Source organism: Blennius ocellaris, assembly GCF_963422515.1.
Source record: "Blennius ocellaris genome assembly, chromosome: 5".
NCBI classification, from domain to species: domain Eukaryota; kingdom Metazoa; phylum Chordata; class Actinopteri; order Blenniiformes; family Blenniidae; genus Blennius; species Blennius ocellaris.
Window position 1 is genome coordinate 20,768,539 of NC_137654.1, and position 14,621 is coordinate 20,783,159.

At 43.1% G+C, this 14,621-nt stretch overlaps 1 protein-coding gene across 3 annotated transcripts in view; it reads right to left on the minus strand.

Annotated features, from left to right (window-relative positions):
- Positions 1-14,621, minus strand: part of slc2a4rg (SLC2A4 regulator) — a 32,943-nt gene that overhangs the window by 10,676 nt on the left and 7,646 nt on the right. For 2 of the 3 annotated variants that reach the window (XM_080497466.1, XM_080497464.1), the window contains exons 3-4: positions 4,372-4,595; positions 2,810-3,048 (exon numbers count right to left, since the gene is read on the minus strand). In XM_080497466.1, the coding sequence (XP_080353592.1) occupies positions 2,810-3,048; positions 4,372-4,595 (463 nt within the window). The remainder of the gene's footprint in view (positions 1-2,809; positions 3,049-4,371; positions 4,596-14,621) is intronic. The other variant, XM_080497465.1, reaches the window with a different exon arrangement.

Below are 14,621 nucleotides of genomic sequence, written 5' to 3' on the forward strand. Positions count from 1 at the left end.
ACAAGATAAATGTATTCATTTGATTCCTCCCTGCTGTCAGCTCTTTTCTACTTGGATGATAGGGTCTCTTCCTTTTCAGCTCTGCATTCAACTGAATACAACAGTACTCCAAGCAGACTCGCGTAAACAGTCATGGCCTTTTTTTAACCTCTGATTATCACAAGAAGCATTTTAGAACACTTATAATATCCAATCCTCGTGAAATCTGATTTAACGTGAAGCTAAGCCACAAGTGAGCCGTGAGGAGATGGATGGAGGTAGTGCTTTTTTTTTTTTTTTTTCCACAGGCTGGCAGCTGTCCTCTGAGCAGGCAGAGACCTGCATCACTGAGAATGAAAGACAGAGGGTGTGTCATTACCTCCCAACAGCCCCGGAGGCGGGGCAGGAGAGGAGGAGGAGGAGGAGGAGGAGGGGGCAGGAAGGAGAGGTAAACAAGAGGCAGAGCCAAAGAAGTGAGAGTGCAACAGGTTTTTTTGGTTTTTTTTGGTTTTTTATCAATGACTTAAGTGAACTCTCTCCTCCACTGTAAAGCTTCTGCTCTATTTCTCACGGACTGTCTTTGATCGTCATTGCGTTCATTGCAATGTGTCACTTAGACTTTTGAACACATGCACAGATGCACACACACACTGAACTACAGTGTTTAAAATAAGGCTCCTAATAAAAAAAAAGTACATAGCAAAGCTGGTCTTTAATCCCACAAACAATCACAAATCACTTAATTCCCCAAGCTTTTTTCTTGCATCTTAGCACAGTTACAGTAAGACTGGCGATTGCCATGTTTAATAATCCTCTTAACTCGCTGCCTGTACATAATCAGACAGCGTACAATCCAGGGGACGGTTGCTCATGCTGGTTTTAGACCAGTATGAGCATTTAAGAAAATTCTAACCAGGAAACAGCTCTGCATTTTTATTTTTTTTTCTGCATTCCTCCCAGCAGTATCTTAATTTCCTGTCTGCTTCTATGAAAAATAGCATGGTTTTTCTGGCAGCGCTGTCCTCTGAGCCCTTCATGGTCTGAGATATTCAGCAGCTCGATCTCCACACCTTCCCTCCGAGAAGGCTGAATTGCAAACTCCCACATATACAGTATATGAGCACCCCCACTGTCACTGCATGGCCAGAGGATATACCGAGATGAATTTCTCCACCTCCTGCTACCCGGAGCGTCGTTCTCCTTCCCTTCTTCACACCATCCCCGCTCACTCTCATTTTCATGTATCCGCCGAGCCCTCACTTCCTGCTGTTCATCCCTCCCCCGTCTGCCTCCTCTCCTCCATTCTGACTGAAACCTCCCACCTCCTCGCCTGAAAGGACTGAAAGGGGATGGAAAAGCTTCTTGACAGTGAAAACATTTTTGTCCTTCAGGACCGTTTCTATAGCACAAAAATGAGAGGAAGGGAAGTGAAAGAGGGAACATAATCCATCATCCACACAAGCAGAGCGCGACAGGTCTGATGTTAGAGGCTGTGAAAGCGCACGGGCGCTTACATTTTGTGAACGTTTCAAGTGTGTCTCGTGAAATCCGGCATTCTCACGCGACAAAAGAAATGGCAAAAGCACCGTCGATTGATCTGTGTGCAACTGTGACTCTGAGTTTGATGTATAATCTTTATGATGTATTATTAGTCCTGATAAATGTGTGCGTTGAATTGTCTTCAAATCTCTGACAGCTACTTCTTAGTTGCATCTGTTTGGCTTGTGATCAAAATATGTACACAGTTAAAAAAAAAAAAAAACAAGATCTTTCAGTGCCTCAGGTCTGTCGCTCATAAACTAAAGTGACATTTTATTTACAGATGCAAATCTAATCTATCTGATGAGGAATTCAACAAAAGTCTGGAAAAGAAACAGTATTACAAGTTCATATGCTGATCATCGTGTCAAAAATAACTGATTGACAGGATTTCAGCATCTTTTTACGCGTGTATGCAATAGTTCTTCTCTGCATTCTGCATGACTTATATCAACAAACAAAGTTCACATTACATTCTGCACATTTGTTTGTATCTAACTTTAAAGTTGCTCTGCCAGAATCCACATGTTTAATTTCGGACCCTTGTTTAGTTGTTGACAGGTTATCTCTGATATGTTGTCAATACCTTTCCGAAGGAAATTCCTCATTATACTCATACAAACACGCATTTCCTGCACTTAAATTTTGCGGAACATGCCTGGGTTTCTAGACGTCTTAGCAGTCACAGAAAATCCCGAACGTCACTCAGACATTGTGTGCACAAGATCCCGTTTGTACACGCGATCTTGCCAGATCCGGATTTGCAACTGGAAAAACGATCAACATTCAGCTTCCCAACATTCAAGACTATTTTCGTGGCTTGAATACGCTTTCTTTGAGAAAGTCTGGCTTTTATGGGCTGAAATTGGTCAAATGTTGGTATCTTCTCTTGAGCTGCCACAACGCCATCTTCCAAATCCCAGAAACCCACCCGCGCAGAGGTTTTGAAGATAATGTCATTCGCGAAACATAAACGGGAGTTTGGCCGCTACAAATTCCAGTTTGTTTGTAAACATATTGACTTTGGTGTGATCGACACAGGTCTAAATACTGGCCGGGGCCTTTCTGAAGCATGTGAGGTTAATCAAAGAACCTAAATTGCTCCGAGGTGTGAATGTGAGTGTGTGTGTGTAGTTGTCTGTTTCTCTATTTGTCCTGTGATAGACTGTTGACCTGATCTCGCCCATGATCAGCAGGGATTGGCTCCAGCACCTTGCTACCCTCAACATGATAAAGCGGAGATTTATCAAGTTCCAGCTATTTCTATGCAGAGCAAAGTCTTCCGCTTTACCTTTCTCTTCCGAGGTATAGGGTCCTCAAACATGAAGTGCGCACTCTCTGCGGTATCTTCGATGGCGTCATCGCCTTGGGACGAGAGCAGGAAGTTCTTGTTGGCGTCGTTTGAAAGTGGCGGGGACGGCGTGGAGGGCACTGATTGGTCGCTGGCGTCCCAGCTCCAGTTGCCGCTGGTTGAACTGCTGTAGCTCGCCGAGAGCACCTCCTTCCAGGTCTTGCTTGCTGGCTCCGGGACTGGGAATGAAGAATAAACACGTCTCCAGGTTAGTAAAAACACTAAAAAAGGTTGAAATTTGAGTATTTGAAGATGTACATATTAGAAGCCAAATATGAAATGTAGGCTAAGAGTAAATTATTTTGAAAAGGTCGTTTTTGGCTACATAATGTTGGGACTGTATGCATAACAATCATGACCCTAATCCTGTCTGTCTAATGGAAATAAAACCATAAATGTCCCAACAGCCATAAACCCTCACAGCCTCTTTGATGCAAAAAGTCTAACATGGCTTATATAGGAGTGACTTTAATGTTGTAGCATCAGCTATATTCAATTCTGGAAATCAAAACATTTTCAATTCCCATGGCAAGGTTACATACCGTTTATCTAAGTCTCAGATCTTTTCTATACGCTTTGGCTTTTTGACCAATCCAATAATGGCTGCCCTGAAGCTGACCTCGGTCGAGATAATCACCCTGATCTGAATTTCACTGCGGAAAAGTGCAGTGATAAAAATAAACCCTAATATAGTGCAAAGCCTTATAACATGTATGTTAGGGATTAGCTTATACGAACCAATTTCCCATGGAAATATAAGAGTTTTAATGGCAAATCCATAGGAACATGTAGTATGCATCAATCTATGGATGACGACGGGATTACGTTAATATTTCAGAGAATTAATAAGATTCTGTGGTGAACCGTGCATCTCTGGTTTGAGAAAAACTAAAGAAATTGCATGGCCAGTCGTTTTGAACAAGCCATGATTAATAATGAGTATCTCGCTGCACAGATTATTTCGACCCTTAATCAAACATTATAACAACAGATGATGGAATTTGGCACACAAAGCAGGTGCACAGGCATCAGCATCGTGTCTCTAACATTTGACATCAAATAAAAAAATTTTTTTTTAATCGAGCCTCGCTCCACATAAACCAACAGCACACTGATAAGATCTAACAACTGCTGAGTTTCTACAAAGGGCCGACACAGCTGGATCTATCTCTCAAGTCCCTCTGTGTCCCTCATGTTACGTGATACCTTCCTACAAGGAGGGGGGGGGGGGGGACGAAAAAAAAAAAAAAAAAAAGCGAACAGAACTTTGACCGTCTCGCGTGGTCGACATGGGAACAGCAACCACAGCAAGACTGTAGAAGGACCTGTGGTGGCGGGTCAAGGCTAAACAGTAGGGGAAATGTGGAGCTTGAGTAAACATGCATGCGTGCGAAGATAGGAAACGGGCCTAATAACGCCGCCTGACCTTTGGCCAATAAATAAACACAGGTGAAAACGCCGACGACTCAGCAGTGCAAAGCGTGCGTCGGGGGTGAACTCACCTCGAGTGAGTTGTGATGAGTAGCCGTGTTGCACATAGATGAGAGTGAGTAATGTTTGGCATGATTTCTCACTTGTTTGGTCAGTGCTCATGCTGAGGTTGGAGCAGGTGCCGGCAGTGTTACCTGAGGGCGTGGATGAAGGGTAAAGCACCAAAGGGGATGTGGACAGTGAGGTCAGGACGGTGGCGGCCATCACCTCCTTATCAGCATGACCTGAGGGTTTCCTGCAAAACACACATAAAAATAGATTGGGCCACATAAGCAAATTATCAGGTGTAAATTTCCCAGGCGCTGCTGTGCTTGCTTTAACTCAAACTAAGGGGATGTTTCAAAAAAAAAAAAAAAAAAAAATCAATCGGCAATCCTCTGTGAAACCTTTGTATAGGTTTGGACTGTATCACGGTATAATTATGTAAGAATAAAAACCATGTCTGATCACCCAGGGAAAAAAATAAATAGATACTGTAACCTCCACAGAAGCAAGAACAGATGTGTTCATGTACAGGACATCTTGAACAACTTGCCTGATTCTGTGTAAAAGGAGATGTAACGTGAAGCCACTGGAGTTAAAGTGTTTCGTGACATAAATTGCACATTTCTGCACAGCTTGTATAACCTCTGAGAGAATGAGAGAGATACTTGTTCCTCCATCCCCTGCTCAGTACACCCCATGCTGAGCAGTCCACCCTCATCTTAAATCTTCTTTATACTGCTCAGTTGTTGTTGACAGCAAACACATTCATAAACATGCACCCATCCAGAGAGTGCTCTAATAAAAGTGTGACAGAATGGTAACTTGCGTCATCTCGCTCAGATCCGCTACACACATACACACACACGTATTCTCTCAATCAGTTCTATTCACTCCTGTTCTAGCGGTTTCTGAAAACAAAATGTAGGGAAAATTATCTCAGGCCGGGCCAAAAACTCACCCACACACATTAGAGCTCACATGCGCGAAAGGATTTCGATACTCACACAAGACCCTAGAAAAAGTGATAAAGGCCAAAAACACTGAAAAGAGCACCCTTCAACTATATGTATGCGTTATAGATAACCAAACAGACAGAAAAAAGAATGTGCCAACACAAAGCAGACACACATTCTGAGAGTCTGCAGCTTTAAGAGGTCCTCGTCCCGCCCTAGACTTCTCCACTACACAACCAGAGTAAACTGGTTTGAGGCATTCTCTCAGCCAAGCCCTAAGTCCTGGCAGAGATCCACTTTGAGTCCCAGTGCGTGCGCGCGCACACACAGACACACACACACTATGAAAACTTTTCTCTGGACACCCAAACATGCACAGAAGTGCACATTAAATCATCAAGTCTGCGTGTACCTGCACGCAATGCACGCACTCACAAACAACACGTCTCGAGAACATGTTGCTTGAAGAAGAGAAGTTCAAAAAGTGGCCGAGCTCCCACGCTGATGATCTGAGGAGAATGTGGCGCATGACGGGCAAACAGATCACAAAGGAATGTAGCAGATATGGAGGAATCTCTCTCAGACGGCCATATTCACACTGAAGCAGTTAGTTTTATCGTCAAGCGTCTCAAAACAAGGCTTAAACGCACGCGTGCGCGTGTGTGTAGTGAAGAGAATGTGGGCAGTTGGCAAAACAGTTGTGTCTAATTATACAATACCAACTTGGAGAGTTCATAGTGTGTAAAGAATAATATCCACGCCACAGCTAAAATAGAAGACCGACCCGAAGCAAAGGGGTGTAACGCACATTTACTATACTATACAGCACACACGCACACAAGCACATGCACACAGTCTGGGCAACAGATACAGAGATAACAAGATTAGTCGTGTCCTGTTTCAGTCATTAGCCTTGTTTTCAGCACTGAACGGGGCCAAACGGAGACACACAAGAACTCGGTCTCTTCCTCACTAACTCTTCTCTGATGTTTTTCTTGTTTTGTCACCAACGTCGACGACATGCTGTCAGTCTGACTCTGCGCATTAATGAAATGGTGCCTTCTTTGTGAGAAAATATATATATAAAAAAAAAAAAAGTAGAACAATTCTGTGACGTCCCACGCACACGCACACACACACACAGCAGACCCCATTAACGCCAACCCCTCCATCTCAGGCTGATTTCCTGACATTGAGAATTTTCCTTCCTCTGCTTCCCAGAACAATCATGATACTTAACCGCAGTTTCGCTACATCTGCTGTGAGTTCTTGTGGGAGTGCATAAGTGTGTATGTGTATGTGCATGTGTTCAACAAAAACACAACATTGAGGGCATGTTATAGACACACTTCCTCAAAGGGCCAGTTGCTGACTAATTTTTATTCATGCTGACAGCAGTGAAGCCCGTCCACCGCTGTTATCAGGCTGACTTTAGTATCAGTGTTTACAGCGAGTCAGAAGCAGATGGCTGCCACATTGTGCCATTATAAAAGCCAGCAGACAGATAGCAGGCCCGCCATTCCTGTCCGCCGCTTTCTCCGATGAGCACATCGTCGCCTGCAGATACTCAAAATGACACAGTTCACCATTCTCTGTTTCACTTCTCATCTGCCTGAGAAATAACTACGGAGCCAATAAACCTGGGACTGGAGGACAGTACAGCACTGATGCGCAGTAAATCTGTCCACATCTTCTTATAGGTGGCTTTATTTTAGAGAAAGTTAAACTGAGGATGTCTTTATTTAGTGTGCAGAAAAGGGCATAAGCAGAGAGGAGATTGCTGTCAACAAAGTCAGCCCTGTGTGTGTGCAAGATGATAGGAGAGGTTTGGTTTTTGACTTCCTAAAGCGGGATGTTTACAAGAGCCGTTTAGTCTATCTGCGGTGCAGTAACTTTAATGATGACATGATGAACATAGAAGCCCTGCCTCACATATGCAGATAAGCCAGCCTACTTTATGAAATGTAGGAATGTTATTCATGCCTAGCATTGTCATATTTACTTATCAGACAGGTACTATACCTGTATGTGGGTCCAACAGTTTCAACATCTGGCATACTTGTGTATGTACACACACACACACACACACACGCACACGCACGCACACACACACACACACACGCACACGCACACGCACACGCACACGCACACACACACGCACACACACACACCTTTTTACCTTCCTCCCTCCCTCAACTTGTATTGGCCTTGCCTGGGCCAAGAACACTCCCCTCTGGCAGCAACCAATACAAGAGCAGCTAAAGTCAACAAGCCAAGCCCGGGCACATGCAGAGGAGGGAGAGGGGAGAGGGGAGAGGGGAGAGGGGAGAGGGAGAGGGAGAGACTGCTGCTTTGAGCCAAGAAGCAAGCAGCAACAACAAGCTCGGAGTGCAGGAAGAGCGGAAGAGTAACATGTGTCTAAGCATGTGCGTAATGAGCGGCCAATTGTAGGTGACCTCCGAGCTCCAGACCGCTACACTGAATCTGGGTTTATACAAAATATATCTGAAGAGATAACAAGTTTGTTTAAGAAGGAAACACACAAAGACATAAGTTGTAACAGTAGTTTTCCACCGCAGGCACTTGAGGACTTTGATCCTGTGACTTGATGCTGCAGTGATGTTTGGCACCGTCGGCCGCCTCCCGGTGACATGGTGGCCTCTGAGCTGTTGTTGGGGAGAACTACAGGGCTTCTTCTCTATATTTATCATGCCACCTCTGCTCCAGTTACCATCCCAGCTGAAATCAGGATCTGCCTGACTGCAACTGTCCACGAAACACTCAAAAACACCAAACAGATTACACATGCTGATAAAGGCAGCTCAGCTTTGATGTTCATGACAGAAGTGTTTGACCTTTTTCTCATTTCAGAACTACATAGAAATCAGATGTGTTTGGAAGCATCACTACTTGGTTTCCCACAAAACCAAAGCATACACACAGCTTTCAAACAATTCAGTTCTGCAGTTACAGAGTGGAACTGCTCGATTTTTATTTAATAAGTAAACAAAAAAAAAAAGTCATTTGAAGTGGATTTTTTTTGCTTTGAACTTAGGATATCACATCAGAGGTCTAACTTATATACCAGGAAAAAAAGTGCATCACAGCAGCTGAATGGAAGAAACTCGAGCAAGGGCTTTTCTCCCATCTCTGGACTTCATGGTCTAGATGATAGAGGTTTTAGGATGGAGTTTTAGAGTTTACTGCAGTGTGTATATGTAGGATCAGTTCAATATCACAAGTCTAGTTAGCATTCACCGGGTTGAACATTCCAGCAATAATCTCTGAAGTCCTTCTGTGCTGAGTGGTGCTCGCTTTAAATAGCACTTATCCATCCAATGTGATCATGTGATTAACATGATCCTGAAAACAGACATCAGGGTGTATTTGTGTGCCTCTGTATGTACTGTATGCATGACTGCCTACTTCTTCATATCCAAAGCAGCTGCGCGTCGCTTAGACTTGCAAGGGAACTAGCTCCTGACCTTGACTGTTACAAAATTAAACAAGACGTAGGATGCTTTTTAAAGTTACAAATTAAACTAACTGTTGGTTTTGTGGCCTGCTGATAGAAACTGAAAATGAGGATGCGGATCAAGGGTTTCGAAAATGTAGTTTTGTTGTGCACACATGATGGACTGATATGACGTGGTCTGACTGGCCTATCCTGAACAGTGAGGCAACAGTGAAGCTATTACAACCGACCAAACCGGAGTTGACCGTCTGCCTGCAGTTCAACCCGGACAGCTGCCCCCTCCACACACCCACTATTATTAGAAAACCCACTGCTCTAAATCCTGCAATCACTCGGTCTTCAATCATCTGGCCTGGACTCTACAGCATTACAGGGTCCTCTGGTCCGTTCCCGCTGTATTTAAGATCCTTGCGACAGGAGTTGATAATGACTGGCAAAAACGAGTCGATCCCAAGCTGAAGAAAAACCAATGCCACCACATAATAAACACTTGTGACCCTGTTAACTCTGCCCACTCTGCGTCTTCCTCTACTAATTTACAATTCTATCGTACACTTAGTGCCGTTGGCATACAATGAATAGAAATAGAGTAACAGAGCGATGTGAACGCATTGCATAGTGTTCCATGTGTGTGCATCTTGAAAATTCATCCAGTGCTGCACAGCCCCGTACACATGTTGTCCCTTTACGCAAGTCCCCAGGCTCTGAGCCCCCTGGAGAGGGAGAGGCTGTTAGGCAGGAGCCGTGTCTCTTTAATGTGGGCTGTCAGTGTAATGGCTATTCACTCCGGGGACAAAAAGCCCCCTCTCTCTCTCTTTCTCTCTCTCTCTCTTGATCCTAGAATGCAATCTGTGGCCTTAGGGACAAGCACAAACAACAGATAGCTTTGTTCTGGCAAAATAATGGAGGACAGCCATGGTGCAAAAAGGCATGATTCCCTCTATGGTTTCTCATCAAATATGTCACAAACTCCACAGACGGCACCATATTTACATTACCATAGTTCACTGTACTACCAGACGCACTGGTCAAACATGAAGGAGAAAATGGCACATCCCAAGTGAACACCACTACTTAATACACTTATTATTAAAAAACAAAACAACAACAAAACAAAACAAGCAAATTATCACCACAACCAGACCCAGAAAAAACACACGCACACACACACACACACACACACACACACACACACACACACACACACACACACACACACACACACACACACACACACACACACACACACACACACACACACACACACACACACACACACACACACACACACACACACATATGTAGAAGCAGACATTCAGACATTGAAGCTTAACATCAAGTGCTTTCACAAACAGAGTGAGCACAGTCGTTGTGATCTACACCAACAGTAAGTTTTACATTGTCAACCGATTTAAATATTCTCCCCCCAAAAAATTCTGTATAGGTGTGACCGTGTGTCTCCATGTTCGTCCTGTCCAGGATGTGTCCTCGTTTCACACTGCACCAGATGTGAGGTGATTGAATGTGCTTTCCAGGAAGAAGAAAAAACAACAACACACAATAATTCTGCAGTTCATAAGACGATTCTACTGTTCACGTGCTGTGGCTCTTAATTTCTCACGGTCACTTCATGCTATACAACAAGATTAACTTGTAACTATAGCAACTCCCCTCACAACTTGAAGCTGGTCCCTCAAATAACAAGTGTTGCTAAGGCAATGCAGGCCAGTCTCTCCTTGCCAGTGGCCTTCATTTTCCGCTGGAGGAAACACAAAACGTCCCCCGTCTGCTTCAAAACAAGCCTTTCCTATCACAATGCAAGTCTTTCTTGTTTTAAGGTGACGCAGCAGCGGACAGGAGTTGGGAAAACAAGCCGTCTTGCTTTGTTTTTTAATTTCTTTCATGCTTGGCCTTATCTGAGAGTTGTATCACGTTTCAATGTGTCTAAATTATCCACCCTGGGCTCAAGTTAATTTTTGAATTGAAAGTTTCCTTAGTCTCACCAGAAGCTCAGCTCCAGCTTTGATCTGCTGATACTGAGGAAAAGAAGCACCTGTTGTCATGTAAAGAGTTGATTCATCATTTACGTTTACATTATAAGGTCTATAGCGCTCGCACAGTTTAGATAAAAACAAAACAAGAAAATATGTTTACACAGAAACATGGGACGAAGAGCAAAATGGTGGGCAGGCTTGAACAGCGGTCAGTTCTCTTTCTTGCACAGCTCAAACTTTTACTTTCTTCCTCATTCCTCACTTTGCACTCCCACACTTTTTTTTTTGCTCATATGATTTGCCCTCCTGCTATCACAAGCCAGAGCAGGCCTCTGCCTGGTTTCCTGTGAGAGCACAAACTGTTGCTATCCTCTGCTGCACAAACTCCCATGAAGTCAGATATCTGCAGGCAGGCAGGCAGGCTGAAAGTCCACAAAGTAAAATAATCTGATGGGTCTCGTTTTTTTCCTCAGAAAGAGAATCTGATAGTACTGAAGCGTGTCGTTAGCAGTTAGTGGGTTTCTATCATTTCTTCTGCACTACTAACCAAACCAAAGCAATCTATTTATGTGATTAAGGGGGGGAAAAAAAAAAAAGAGGTTTTGGAAAAGGAATGTGGAAAAGAAACTGTCAAATCGAAGGGTTTTGACTGCAGATCACATCCTCTGTGCATGTGTTTCTGTATTTGCCCTATGATGCACCGGTCACTAGAATTGCCTCACAGATACGTCAGCTGAGACAGCGACAGAGCTCCGTGACCCCGAGTTACACAAAGTGATATGAAAGATGGATGGACACTTTAGTGGAGAACACAAAAACCATTCACATTTCTCTAAGTGATCAGCGTTTCTGCATCCTGCAGGAGTAAGTAGCAGCTCTGTTGCGAATAAGGAAAGGAAAAATGGCCACTTTATCAAAACTGCCACGGCAGCAATTTGATAGCTAATAAGATGAATGAAGGCAATAATCATGGAACAGTGGAGGGACGGCAACGATGATGAAAACACACGTTTGTCTACACATTGCAATAAAGAAGCACAGAGCTGCTCCTCCAATATACTGATACGATATTAAATCTGGACTTTGTACCGACACTCCCATCGTGTACAAAACACTCAAATAATGGTTGAATTTCATTAAATAAGATGGGAACGGCTATAGGTTTATTGCTAATATCCGTTTTCCTGGGGAAAGAGTAAAAAAATGTTTTAAGTGGGCCAAACAAAGAGGACAATCAAAATTAGGACAGACTCATTTCTACAAACAGACTGACGGACAGAAGAGTTTTAGAAACACAACGTGGTCTTCTTGTCACTGCAGTAACTTTGCTTTGGATAGCCAGGTTTTGAACCTCGGGAGGTAAGTAAGTGGCTGATGAGTGCAGCTCCAGTTTTAAAAGCAAGTTAGGAGCGTCAAGTCCTTTAAGCTCGTGGGGCTTTGGGCAGATCCTGCATCAGACATGTCAACGTGCCAATATATTACCACCCCATTCACTCCACAGAGTAGACTGGTATATGGGTGCTGGGTACTACAGGTTACCCTTGATGCAAATATATTCCTACATCGAATTTCACAATTGTTAGGAGGAATTAAGAAGAACCCGAGCTAAGCCAGCAAGACAAACTCATGAAAAGATTTTACATTTACTTTTACAGGAACAAATATTCATTTAATTTTTGTCAATTATTTTAGGCGATACACTGGATATATTTCATGAATTGTTTTTGAACCATTTGATTTATTAATACATTTATGTAGGGGGAAGAAACATAAAACACATGCTGGAAAGAAAAAACAAACAAACAAACAAACAGAAAAAGCCCAAAATTAGTGACCTTGAGTATAAGGCCTGTGAGGGCAATGTTAATACAGGACTTCTTCATGTACTTTCCTGTGTAGTTCACATGATTAACCTCAAACAGAGAATAAACTGATATAACGCCACTGGTGTACGGTAGCAATAAAAACTCTAAAACAATAAGCTTCAAATTCTCTTTATTTTGCTCTCGTTCTCTCACTCTTTGTTGCAGTGTGCCTTCCAGTCTCAATTCTCCTTCGTTTCCTCATCGTGTAATTATGGCGAATAAAATACAGTGTAAACAGAAGCTAGTATATATACTGTGACCGTGGTGTTGACTCCTGGTCCAAACTGGATTGAGGCAGACTGAGCGGGAACGAGCAAAAGCAAAAGCTGCTTGAAACTGGAGATGATCAGTTAAGCCTTCTCTGTAAGTTACAAACAAAGGAAATCGCCCAAAATGAGTCAGGCGTTTAGAGGGCGACATCACTGCCGATTGTATATGAACAAACAAGTAAACGACATCAACATCGGAGAGTTGTGCCAACATTTCACAGTAAAAAAAGCCAAGCGTGGGCAGGACTGCCAAAGAAAAGACTGCCACTATAAAGATATTGTGAAGAGCTATGAGTGTTTGTTGTTATTCGTTAGAGTGATGGCTGCTCTGCACCTGACCGAATAGCTTAACACACTCAACGCTTTGTGCAGTGGCATGTTGGTGCTGGAAGGCAGCATGGACAAGATTGACCTGGGATACTTTATTACTCTCCGCAGGAAGGAAACCTCGACCTCATCTTGGCAGCAGTGTGACAAGTTCATGATGTGTGCACACAAACTGCTCTGTTTTCATCATCATCACTATTATTTCTTTTTTTTTTTTTTTTTTTTAAATGTGTGTGTGTGTGTGTGGATGGTGGTTATATATATGATTGCACAAAATGTTTTTAAATGTGACATAAATGAATGAATGAATGAAGTTTCGCATCCAGGCGCAAAATCTTTACTCACACTACGATTCCATGAGAGTCAATTATCACAGTGGCATAGGCTCAGGATCGCTCTCTTCCAAACATAACCCAAAAGACAGCGATGTAATTACATGGTAAGTAAAGGACAAAGGAAGCTTCAGCACCGTTATATGAGCTGATGTTTCATGGGAAAATAACAAGTAGAAATAAGGCTTCCAGACTGCAGACATAACCAAAGATAATAATAATCAAATGATGCCTGAAAGGCAATTGGACAGTAACGGTGCAGTCAGAATAGCTTTCACTCGGAGTGAAAGACTATTCAAAATAATCATGCTTCCACAGAAAGAAAAAAAAAGCGTTAACGAAAAAGCATCGGCATAAAAAAAAAAAACAAACTCAAAAAACATATGTTGGCCATTTAGGTGTGCAGCGCAAAGTGGGAGTCGTTTCTTAGACTTCTCTCCATTTGCAGTCTGGACTGAATTTCACTCCTTGTCATCAGCAGACCGGGATGACTTATATTGGAGTTGTGCAACAAGCTCTGTGTGTGCGTGTGCGTGTGCGTGTGTGTGTCCTTTTTTTCTAAACTGGTAAGGATCGGAGCCTGCGCACCAACTCGCAGCAAATCATGTCACTGTGGGGACAAAAATGTAGCTCTACATTAGGGAAATAAATCAATTCGGAGGCGAAAACATGTTTGCAGTCAGACTGTGGTTCAGCTCAGGTCACATTCAGTGGAGAGAGAGAGAGAGAGAGAACGAGAGAGAGAGAGAGCGAGAGAGAGAGAGAGAGAGCAAATAAATAGAATTCATGAAACTTGGAGCTTAAAGTGGAATTCTAAAACAGTTAGTTCAGACTTTAAAAGACTCACTGTATGCTCAGCAACCCAGGATCGGGGTTTTCAAGCCATTTGCAGATCCACGGAAGCGGTACACTCAGAAAACATTGTTGCCACGTTGTTCCGACTAATCGTCCACATTAACAAAGACAGCACTGACAAAATCAGCTGCAGTTTTAGAAGTTTAAAAGAAAAATTGTTATCTAATCAGTGTGGATTATTTCAAGACAAAAATATGGTTGAACTT